General features: G+C 37.7%; 1 protein-coding gene across 2 annotated transcripts in view; it reads right to left on the bottom strand.

Moving 5' to 3' along the window:
• The window catches only part of CSMD3 (CUB and Sushi multiple domains 3), a 1,383,361-nt gene that overhangs the window by 425,692 nt on the left and 944,646 nt on the right, over positions 1-13,023 (bottom strand). For both annotated transcript variants that reach the window (XM_069601113.1, XM_069601114.1), the window contains 2 exons: positions 12,782-12,970; positions 1,561-1,677 (listed from right to left, as the gene is read on the bottom strand). In XM_069601113.1, coding sequence (XP_069457214.1) covers positions 1,561-1,677; positions 12,782-12,970 — 306 coding nt within the window. The remainder of the gene's footprint in view (positions 1-1,560; positions 1,678-12,781; positions 12,971-13,023) is intronic.

Below are 13,023 nucleotides of genomic sequence, written 5' to 3'. Positions count from 1 at the left end.
TTTCCTTAATTTCTACTTTCTCATTATTCGTGTATAGGAATGCAAGGGATTTCTGTGTGTTGATTTTATATCCTGCAACTTTACTATATTCATTGATGAGCTCTAGTAATTTTCTGGTGGAGTCTTTAGGGTTTTCCATGTAGAGGATCATGTCATCTGCAAACAATGAGAGTTTTACTTCTTCTTTTCCAATTTGGATTCCTTTTATTTCTTTTTCTGCTCTGATTGCTGTGGCCAAAACTTCCAGAACTATGTTGAATAGTAGTGGTGAAAGTGGGCACCCTTGTCTTGTTCCTGACTTTAGGGGAAATGCTTTCAATTTTTCACCATTGAGGATAATGTTTGCTGTGGGTTTGTCATATATAGCTTTTATTATGTTGAGGTATGTTCCTTCTATGCCTGCTTTCTGGAGAGTTTTTATCATAAATGGATGTTGAATTTTGTCAAAGGCCTTCTCTGCATCTATTGATTTGGGTTTTTTTTAAATTTTTAGATCTTTGATAGTAAAGCCAATAAGTACAATGTAATGTGTGTGCTGTTGCTCAGTTATGTCCAACTCTTCGTGACTCCATGGAATGTAGCCTGCCAGGCTCTAATATTGTAAAGTAATTAACCTCCAATTAAAAAAAAAAAAAAAAGAATACTGGAGTGGGTTGCCATGCCCTCCTCCAGGGGATCTTCCGAACCCAGGGACTGAACCTAAGTATCCCTCACTGCAGGCAGATCTTCACTGACTGAGCCACCAGGGAAGCCCAAGAATACTGGGTAGCCTATCCCTTCTCTGAATCAAACTGGAGTCTCATGCATTGAGGTGGATGCTTTACCAGCTGAGCTACCAGGAAACCCATGTACAATGTAATAGTAAAAACCACTAAGAATAATACTTCCCCAAAGCAGGTTTTAACATGAATAAATTCTTCTTTAAAACATTAGCATATAGATATTTTCAGGTAAATAATTTTCATCCATTTTTGTTTTGATATTTAGAATGCCCATACTTTCACTCAACTGTGTGAGATCCAACTGCAGTTCTGACAGAAAATTTGAGACAAATATTTCTAGGACAGTTATAAATGTATATAGGGTATATGACTATAATAAACAACCATTTATATTTATTTATTTTATATCATATTTCTTTATAATAAATAACCATTTTAAAACAAGTGTATATAAACATGTACTGTTTACGTTACAATTAGTTCAGTACTTCAGAGTATCTATTTCCTTTTGAATTTTTGAAATCAACTTAACACTGTGCCAGAGACAAAAGATATCTTATTTGAGATTTTACTGATATGAAAATTTCAAATTACATTAGTTTAATATATATAAATATTTCCATTCTGAAAAAATATCATATGAGCATATAAGTTATATACTACAGAAAAGTAAATATAAACCTCTGCTTCAGTTATTCAAATTGAATTTTGTATTAGCATATTTTAGTACTGATCTGTTTTTGCTCATGCAAAATGACATTGTAAAGGACAATGAAATAAAAATATATGCAATGAAAATTAAGAAGATAGCCCATTATCATTGCATGAGACAAATTACCTTTTCCATGGGTTACATCAACAGTCCATGTACAATTCAGAGAATTTGGATAAAATTCTGGGTAACCGGGTGATAAGATTGTTCCACTAGGCCCTCTAACATCTCCTCCACATAATGCTGAAAATATAAAGAAATATAGTCATATGATCACTCTAAGAGAGGCAAAGGCTGAACAAATCTCTTTTGAAATAGTTGGAGTCTGATTATCTTTGCTTAAGTCACTTCTTGGAAATAAGAGGAGTGTGTAAAGACCTCTTCCAATACTAGAAATTCATTTCATCCTTTGAAAAACTAGAGAAGAAAAAGGTATATAATTGTATCTGAGAATTAATACCAGCCCCAAAAGAATTTAGCTCAACCTTTCATATTTGCATTTAAAGTACATACTTATATATTCTAATTACAAGCAACATTTGCATAAATTGGTTGTAAATTAAACATGAGTAATTAATTGTTTAGCAGTTGCTCTTTTACTAAGCTTTAAGAAAACAATTTGTTAACTATACAAAATTATTTATATTTTAGATTCCTAAAGGGATAGGTGTCATTCTTCACAGAATTCCTTTTGAAATAGTGGAGTAAACTGATATTTTGAAAGCTGTTTCTGAACTTGTGCATTTCTCTGGGAAACATAGTGAATAAAAAGAGTTTTCTGAGAGGATAGTTAGTTTTTAGTAAATACTCCAAAGTAATAAAAATAAATATTTATGAACTGAAGTAAAAGAAATTAAAATTTGATTCAATGTTTATTTACTATAGACTAAATCAAGTTTGGAGAAGGAAATGGCAACCCACTCCAGTGTTCTTGCCTGGAGAATCCCAGGGACGGGTGAGCCTGGTGGGCTGCCGTCTATGGGGTCGCACAGAGTCAGACACGACTGAAATGACTTAGTAGTAGTAGTAGTAGTAAATCACAGTTAACAATGCTTTCTACCACCAGTGGTTACAATAGACCACTGATAATGCTGATAATTTTATTAGTATTAAAACTAAAGGAAACCTAGATATAGTTAAACTTATATGCAGCATACATCATGCAAAATACTGGTCTGGATGAATCACAAGCTGGATTCAAGTTTGCCATGAAAAATATCAACAGCCTCAGATATGCAGATGTTACCACTCTAATGGCAGAAAGTGAAAAGGAACTAGAGCCTCTTGATGAGGGTGAAAGAGGGGAGTGAATAAGCTGGCTTAAAATTCAACATTCATCATGGCATCCGATCCCATCACATTATGGTGAAAAGAAGGGGAAAAAGTGGAAGAAGTGATACATTTTATTTTCTTGGACTCCAAAATCACTGAAGATGATGACTTCACATATGTTTGACTTTTTAGCATTCTACTTCAAATGATCAATCTATATAAACATTATTAAAGGTATCATTCATTTAATCAGAGATTCATTTACTACTTTCTTCTTCAAATCACTCTCTCTTTAAGCATCTCAAAACTAAATGTGTCAATATACTTGTTTATGTTATTATCTTTAATTGATTTACATGTTATAGATTCTCATTTGTCAACAGCCTGTATGTGACTAAAACTATCTTCCATTATCATCAGTAGCAGGAGCATTTTAATCAACCAAATGAAATCCTTCATCTTTCTAAATGAGATCATTTTATATTACAAATATTTAGAATTATACTTATTTTACTGGCTTTTTTAACAATTACAAGAGATTAGTTACATGTGCATTGATATAATGCACAGAGACAGACGCTAATGCAAGTGTGAGTTGTCTTGAATTTTAATTAATTACCCAATATTCTCTCAATCTGATGATGTTGGCTTCTCTATAAAGGTCCCTTCCTGCTAAAGCTAAGAAAATGCAAGATGAAATCAAACAGCCCATTAAAATCAATCATGAGGAGTCAAAATATTAAGAATTAAAAAAAAAGTTTTATAAGTGAATTTTTTTTCAGGTAGACCCAGCAATCCCACTGCTGGGCATACACACCGAGGAAACCAGAATTGAAAGAGACACATGTACCCCAATGTTCATCGCAGCACTGTTTATAATAGACAGGACATGGAAACAACCTAGATGTCCATCAGCAGATGAATAGATAAGAAAGCTGTGGTACATATACACAATGGAGTATTACTCAGCCATTAAAAAGAATACATTTGAATCCATTCTAATGAGCTGGATGAAACTGGAGCCGATTATACAGAGTCAAGTAAGCCAGAAAGAAAAACACCAATACAGTATACTAACACATATATATGGAATTTAGAAAGATGGTAATGATAACCCTGTATGTGAGACAACAAAAGAGACACAGATGTATAGAACGGACTTTTGGACTTGGAGAAGGAGGGGGTGGGATGATTTGGGCGAATGGCACTAAAACCTGTATACTATCATGTAAGAAGTGAATTGCCAGTTTATGTTCGATATAGGATCCAGGATGCTTGGGGCTGGTGCATGGGGATGATCTACAGAGATATATGGGGTGGGAGATGGGAGGGGGGTTCAGGATTGGGAACTCATGTACACCCGTGGTGGATTCATGTCAATGTATGGCAAAACCAATACAGTATTGTAAAGTAAAATAAAGTAAAAATAAAAATTAAAAAATAAATAAATAAAAAATAAAAATGGTTAAATAGAAAAAAGAAAATGGAACTCCGATACACTGTAAAAGATGCAGTGGTATAGAAAATATTAAGAAAATTTCTCCAAGAATATTTTTAAAATAAATTCTGAGGATTAAGTCAGTTCAAAAGACCATATGACTGCTCATACATTAAATTTCAATAGAACAAGAGCATCTAAAATGATGCCATGGATCTAATGCCTTATCTTTTATATCACCCGTTCTGAAGGAATTCCAATTGATTCCAACAACCTTGCTAATTAATGTCATATTAGGTATATATGTTCTTGTGAATGAAAGACAAATTTTATATCAAATGAATCCTTTAAACATTGCAGAGAATTTAGGGAACAACAAAACAAATATGAAAAAAGCAGTTACTTTATGTTAAGGAAAACATCTGTCAAAGAAAAACATCCATAAGGATGAAAGTCAGTAGCACAGCAAAGCCCAAAATATGAGCTGAGAGAAATTAGCCAGACATACAACAATCTTATTAAGTATAAATAGCTTTTTTTTCCTCCCTGATTTTTTCCACATATGACCACTACCTGACTACTACCTGGTCACATGATAAGAATCTGAGTTTCAAAATATGAAGTTTCCTCAAAGACAACCCCTTGAATGCAACTGCCCAACTCAGAAGTTATACTTTGCCCTTGGTAGAGATGCACACTTGGTAAGTGCTAAATTTTCTATAACTAGAACAGACTTTCTAGACCACTATTAATCAAACCACTTTGAGTATTGCAATACTCAAAGAAATGGCCAGTTTTTACAAATCCCATCATGATTCTTTTTGTCTGTTTTTAACCTTAAATCTCTTTTCTTTAGGTCTCCCTAATTTGAACTGTATACCTTATTTGAGACTGTTTATTACTTGAATGCACCATCATTACTTGAATTTTTGGGCCTATACATCAGTTCATGTACTCTTTTGCTATGTTAGTCTGTGTACTCAAATCTTTCAATAATGTGAAAAAATTAGGGGAGCAATAAAATTTAAGTATATTCGGTTCAATTTCAGATTCTGTGCTTAATGACGGAGGTGATACAGATAAGTAATTTCTTCAGTTCTAAATGTTCGCCATCATAAGATGGCTATGTGTGTGTGCTCAGTCACTCAGTTGAGTGAAGTGATAGTCACTCAGTCATGTCCACTCTCTGTGATCCCATGGGCTGTGGCCTGCCAGGCTCCTTTACCCATGGAATTCTCCAGGCCAGAATACTGGAGTGGGTAGCTGTTCCCTTCTCCAGGGGATCTTCCCAACCCAGGGATCAAACCCAGATCTCCCTCATTGCAGGCAGATTCTTTACCGTCTGAGCCACCACGGAAGTCCCAGTCACTCACTAATGTCTGATTTTTTATGACCCCAGGTCTGTAGCCTGCAGAGCTCCTTTGTCCATGGCATTCTCTGTTCAAGAATACTAGAGTGGGTAGCCACTCCTTTCTCCAGGGGAATCTCCCCTACCCAGGGATCAAATCCAGGTCTCCTGCATTGTAGGCATTTTCTTTACCATCTGAACTACCAGGGAAGCCCAAGATGACTATATTGTTTATCAAACAAAATAGGATAATTTGGGGGAGAAATTAGAGTGCCAAGGAAAAGAGTGAATGCAGGGCTTGTCTTAGGCAATTTAGGACATGTGGAAAGAATAGTCTGCTCATTCCTTCATTAAAATCAGATTTATTGAGCACCCACTGTGTGGCATGCCACACTGGATGAAGAACAAACTTGAATCAAGATTGCTGGGAGAAATACCAATAATGTCAGAATGCAGATGAAACCACCGTTATGGCAGAAAATTAAGAGGAACTAATATTGACTATGCCAAAGCCTTTGACTGTGACAAATTCTGAAAGAGATGGGCATACCAGACCACCTGACCAGCCTCTTGAGAAACCTATAGGCAGGTCAGGAAGCAACAGTTAGAACTGGACATGGAACAACAGACTGGTTCCAAATAGGTAAAGGAGTACGTCAAGGCTGTATATTGTCATCCTGCTTATTTAACTTATATGCAGAATACATCATGAGAAACGTTGGGCTGGAAAAAGCAAAAGCTGGAATCAAGATTGCCGGGAGAAATATCAATAACCTCAGATATGCAGATGACACCACCCTTATGGCAGAAAGTGAAGAGGAACTAAAAAGCCTCTTGATGAAAGTGAAAGGAGAGTGAAAAAGCTGGCTGAAAGCTCAACATTCAGAAAACGAAGATCATGGCATCTGGTCCCATCATTTCATGGGAAATAGATGGGGAAACAGTGGAAACAGTGTCAGACTTTATTTTTTGGGGCTCCAAAATCACTGCAGATGATGACTGCAGCCATGAAATTAAAAGACACTTACTCCTTGGCAGGAAAGTTATGAACAACCTCGATAGCATATGGAAAAGCAGAGACATTACTTTGCCAACAAAGGTATATCTAGTCAAGGCTATGGTTTTTCCCGTGGTCATGTATGGATGTGAGAGTTGGACTGTGAAGAAAGCTGAATGCCAAAGAATTAATGCTTTTGAACTGTGGTGTTGGAGAAGACTCTTGAGAGTCCCTTGGACTGCAAGGAGATCCAACCAGTCCATTCTAAAGGAGATCAGTCCTGGGTGTTCATTGGAAGGACTGATGCTAAAGCTGAAACTCCAATACTTTGGCCACCTCATGCAGAGTTGACTCATTGGAAAAGATTCTGATGCTGGGAAGGATTGAGGGCAGGAGGAGAAGGGGACGGCAGAGGATGAGATGGCTGGATGGCATCATCAACTCGATGGACATGAGTTTGAGTGAACTCTGGGAGTTGGTGATGGACAGGGAGGCCTGGCATGCTGTGATTCATGGGATCTCAAAGAGTCGGACATGACTGAGTGAACTGAATTGAACTGAACTGAAAGAGCCTATTGATGAAAGTTAAAGAAGAGAGTGGAAAAGCTGACTTAAATCTCAACATTCAAAAAACAAAGATCAGGGCATCTGGCCCCATCACTTAATGGCAAACATATAGGGAAACAATGGAAACAGACAGACTTAATTTTGGGGAGGAGGCTCCAAAATCACTGCAGATAGTAACTGCAGCCATGAAATTAAAAGATGTTTGCTCCTTGGAAGAAAAGCTACGCCAAACTTAGACAGCACATTAAAATGCAGAGACATTACTTTGCAAACAAATGTCTGCATAGTTAAAGCTATGGCTTTTCCAGTAGTCAAGTATGGATGTGAGAATTGGACCATAGAGAAGGCTGAGCACCAAAGAACTGATGCTTTTGAATTGAGATGTTGGAGAAGACTCTTGAGAGTCCCTTGGACTGCAAGCGGATCAAATCAGTAAATCCTAAAGGAAATCAACCCTGAATATTCTTTGGAAGGACTGATGTTGAAGCTGAAACTCCAATACTTTGGCCACCTGATGCAAAGGCTGACTAATTAGAAAAGACCCTAATTCTGGGAAGACTGAACACAGGTGGAAGAGGGGACAACAGAGGATGAGATGGTTGGATGGCATCACTGACTCAATGGACATGAGTCTGAGCAAGTCCAGGAGATGGTGAAGGACAGGGGAGTCTGCTATGCTGTAGTCCATTGGGTTGCAAAGAGTCAGACATGACTGAGTGACTGAACAACAACAACAAACTGTGTGACAGGAACTGAACTATTCTTGGCACTGATGACACAGCAATGAATATAACAAAGTCTTGCCACATAGAATTTATATTTTTGATAAAAAAAAAAGCAGACCACATATACATAACAATGTTGTTAGAGAGTGGTAAATACTATGAAGAAAAATATAAATGACATGACAGGGATTATTCATTTATGGGGATTGTCAGTGATATGATTTTTTAAGTAGAGATTGAGTGTATTTAGGAAGAAGGACATGTGAGTATATGAAACCTATTTCAGGAAGAAGAAGAAATGAGAGGGAGTTGGAGGGATGGGGAGAGGGAGAGCCTTTTAATATATGAAGAAAAGCCAGGAGACCCGTGTAGCTTGAGCTCAGTGGTATGAAAGAGGGACAAAGTTGTGAGAGATGAGGCATGGGAGGTACTCAGGGCCCAGATTACATGGAGCAATTAAGTCATGCAAAAGTTTTGAGATTTTATTCTTCTGGGGATGCTAATTGCTAGAAGGCTCTGGGCAGCAGAGTGCCCTGATCTGCCTTAACTCATAAAATAATTACTCTGGTTGCTTTCTGAAAAGTAGACCTAAGAGGTCAAAGGGAAAAGAAAGAAACCCCTCAAGAAATACATGGTGAAAAATAAGGTATCGAATTTACTAAATACTGCAGACTCTAAATAAACTGTTTATCACTTGTTTAAGATTCAAGGTTTCAATAATAAAACAAGATGAAGTTAGAAAGATCAAGTTTTTGCTCAGAAACCTAAATATACAAATATAGGACTTAAACACCAATACAGTATACTAACATATATATATGGAATTGAGAAAGATGGTAACAATAACCCTGTATGGGAGACAGCAAAAGAGACACAGATGTATAGAACAGTCTTATGGACTCTGTGGGAGAGGGCGAGGGTGGGATGATTTGGGAGAATGTCAATGAAACATGTATAATATCTGTGAAATGAACTGCCAGTCCACGTTCAATGCATGATACAGGATTCTCGGGGCTGGTGCACTGGGATGACCCAGAGGGATGGTATGGGGAGGGAGGTGGGAGGAGGGTTCAGGATGGGGAACACATGTACACCTGTGGTGGATTCATGTTGATATATGGCAAAACTAATACAATATTGTAAAGTAATTAGCCTCCAATTAAAATAAATAAGTTTATATTTTAAAAATGTAGTATGCCATATAACATAATTGATGTTAGCAAAAAAGTCCTCTTTTTTAACCATATGTTCCAGGGAGTTCAGAGTATCCATAAATTATTTCAACAGCTCTATGTATTTCTTTATGCAAAATTCTAAACATGGGGCATCACTGAAGAAAGAATAATAAAACTTTAATTGTACTTTAAAGAATTTTAGTACCATATTGTAAAGAATTGGGGGCAGGAGGCAGCATGACAGTAGACTTGTGCATAGGATCTGGATCAAGGCTGCCTGAATTTCAATCTTGACTTGGCCATTAACTAGTGGGATGACACAGGGCAAGATATTTAAACTCTGCTTGACTTAGTTTTCTTATATGTTAAGTGGTGATCATAACAGCAATTACCTCAGGGAGTTATTTTGATAAAATTAGTTAATAAACACAAAACACCTATAGCAGTACCAGCACATGCTGCTGCTGCTGCTGCTAAGTTGCTTCAGTCATGTCCAACTCTGTGCGACCCCATAGATGGCAGCCCACCAGGCTCCCCTATCCCTGGGATTCTCCAGGCAAGAATACTGGAGTGGGTTAGCATTTCCTTCTCCAATGCATGAAAGTGAAAAGTGAAAGTGGAGTTGCTCAGTCGTGCCCGACTCTAGTGACCCCATGGACCGGAGCCTACCAGGCTCCTCCGTCCATGGGATTTTCCAGGCAAGAGTACTGGAGTGGGGTGCCATTGCCTTCTCCGACCAGCACATGGTAAACCCTCATACTAAATGTTAGCGATCATTACTGCAAACCCTCACTGACTAGTGTGCTTTGCAAGTCAATTAACCATGGGCTGACCAGGTAGTGTTAATGGTAAAAATCCCTGCCTGCCAACGCAGGAGACGCAAGTTTGATACCTGGGTCAGGAAGATCCCTTGGAGGAGGGCATGGCACCGACTCCGGTATTCTTGTATGGAGAATTCCATGGACAGAGGAGCCTGATGGGCTACAGTCCATAGGGTCGCAAAGAGTCGGACACGACTGAAGCAACTGAGAAGCAGCAGTGTGAATTAACTACGGCCTATGAAGAAACAATAAGAACTAATGTGTGCCAAAGTGAGGCAAGCTGTACCTTGAGTAACCAAGCAATCTATGTCAATGGAGGTTACACTCTTAGATCAGGAGAATAAATTCTGTTTATTCACTATTCCTCCCTTTAAGGAATTTTAGATTAGTTGCTTCTGGGGAAGAAGTTTAAACTGAAGGAAAAGCATAATCAAATCAGTGTACAAGATTATATGTAGTTGAGTTCAGTAAGAATGAATGAAAAATTAAGTAGCAGCTTCACACAAAGCTCAGACATCAAAAAAGTGAATATAAGTTATGCCTTGTCTAGCTATACTTCCTGTCCAGCTAGACTTCCCTGGTGGCTCAGACAGTAAAGCGTCTGCCTACAATGCAGGAGACCAGGGTTCAATCCCTGGGTTGGGAAGATCTCCTGGAGAAGGAACTGACAACCCACTCCAGTATTCTTGCCTGGAAAATCCCATGGATGGAGGAGCTTGGTAGGCTACAATACATAGGGTCACAAAGAGTCAGACATGACTGAGTGACTTCATTTTCACTTTCACTTGTTACACCTATACTCAGAATGAGTTGGGGGTACAAAAGAGGAAGATAGATAAAGATGGAGATTTCAGTGTGACATAAATGATCTTTCAAAAAAAACAAAGAGGTAAGAATACTGGAAGGAGACAAAACTGGAAAGGATAGAGTCCATGTTATTAAGAATCATGAATTTCTTGATTAATAATTTAAACTTTTATCCCTAAGAAACAAAAAGTCATTAAATATTTTTGACATTGCATATAACATGAAATAGAATGAAGGTTAGATTGAAGTAGTTGGATATTGAATTTAAGGTTGATTCCAATTGCCTTGATGAGAGATGATAAGGGTCTATGTTGCTCCTAGGCAAACTAGACACATTCAGTTTTATTATTAATAACACTTAAGCATGCTGGTATGCTGCTGCTGCTGCTGCTAAATTGCTTCAGTTCTGTCTGACTTTGTGCGACCCGACAGACGGCAGTCCACCAAGCTCCCCCGTCTCTGGGATTCTCCAGGCAAGAACACTGGAGTGGGTTGCCATTTCCTTATCCAATGCAAGAAAGTGAAAAGTGAAAGTGAAGTTGCTCAGTTGTGTCCAACTCTTAGTGACCCCATGGACTGCAGCCTTCCAGGCTCCAGGCAAGAGTACTGGAGTGGGGTGCCATTGCCTTCTCTGGCATGCTGGTATACTTGGACATTATTTTTTTTTTTCTCCTGCTTCTTCTGATAATATCACCATCAAACCTTTCTATCTTGGTGAATTTACTCTATCATATGTCTTCATAGGGATGGATGGACACATGACCTGGAGAAAGCCAATCATAAAGGGCACTTTTCCATTACTACAGTTTCTGGTAGAGGTATGGACTAATCAGAGACCTTTCCTCATACTTTTCTAATAAGAACAGAATGGTAGAACTCTCATTCTTCTCTGATTTTGGAAATGTGAGGTTATATGAGTCCATCCTCCTAAGAGTGTATTCTCCACCTTTAGTCCCACATATAGAAAATGCCTGGTTTCAACTAAAGAGAATAATGATAAGGAGAGAGAAAAGCCAAGGTGGAAACGGAAATTTCCTTGAAAATGTCTGAATTCATGATTATCATTAGCAACAAGAAGTACGCCATGTGTTCCTTTTCTACGTTTGGCCTGTGTTAGTTGCTCAGTTGTGTCCCACTCTTTGTGACCCCATGGACTATAGCCCACCAGGCTCCTCTGTCCATGTAATTCTCCAGGCAAGAACACTGGAGTGGGTTGCCATTCCTTTCTTCAGAGATTTTCTCCACCCAGGGATTGAACCTGAGTTTCCTGCATTGAAGGCAGGGTCTTTACAATATGAGCCACCAGGGAAGCCCTTTTCTAAGTTTGAAACTTCAAAAAACAAATTCTGCTTTCATTATTAAAAATCAGTTAGAATTGGATTTTTGTCACTTAAACCATAAGAATGCTGACTATTACAAATTGTACTGCATCAAATATGGGGCAGATATGCTGAGGATTCTTTTAATCCTCATTATAAAAACAAATTGACACAAAAATGATGGCACTGATAGTATTTGAAAACACTTATAAAATGGGAAATGTGATCCTCCACTTGGCAAAAGGATAAGAATATGTTATGAATAGTGTTATAAATTAAAATTAAAACCCAGAACTAATGGATAGATTTACTTTGTGTGTGTTTTTTTATAAACCACGTGTATAAGTATTTCCCAATCTTAGGAAAGCAGCTTCTTTCATTGTATTTTCATACATGTTTTCTAAAAAATGAAGGACTGCTGACTTATTTTCCATAGAAATAAATAAGAGATAAGGACACTGGTATATTATTTCCTATGGCCAGAAACTGGCCATCACAGGGAGGTCTGGTACATTGCTATAAAGCTGTGTAGCTAGGCAGGATTTTGACTATTACACGTTGTCTTCCAGGCAGGAGGTAAATGCTCTAGCTCTTCATTGCATTCACCTGATACCAATTTGACATTTTCAGTGTTATTTTTTCAAGGAGTGTAGGACACAATAGGCACCTAAAATCATTAACTCAACACATTTAAAATATATATATAACATCCTTAGGCATTGGATAAGTTTGACTTATTATCAGTATTCATTCTTTTGTGTCTTTATTAATGGTTTGATAATATAAAATTGGCAGAATTCAAGAAACCTCACATTTTACAAGATTATATTGATTTATTTTTGGTTTAAAAATTGGTTTATTTTCCATATTGAACCTACCATCACAGGTTGGAAGTGAATGACTCCACCAGTGGTTTTTCTCACACAGCAGGGGCTCTTCATGGCTCAGCCTGTATCCAGGATCACAACTAAAGGAAACAGTAGATCCAATGGAGAAATCATGACCATAGCGACGACCATGTACAGGTATGCCAGGATCCAAGCAAGAATAGGTGTTCACTGTAACACCTGGAAAACACAAGAGGAAAAAGAGTAAGCTTGATGAGAATCAATCACTGAAA

Source organism: Ovis canadensis, chromosome 9 (genome assembly GCF_042477335.2).
Source record: "Ovis canadensis isolate MfBH-ARS-UI-01 breed Bighorn chromosome 9, ARS-UI_OviCan_v2, whole genome shotgun sequence".
Classification (NCBI taxonomy): domain Eukaryota; kingdom Metazoa; phylum Chordata; class Mammalia; order Artiodactyla; family Bovidae; genus Ovis; species Ovis canadensis.
The sequence above is the reverse complement of the archived record's forward strand: the minus strand, read 5'-3'. Positions and strand labels throughout refer to the sequence as shown.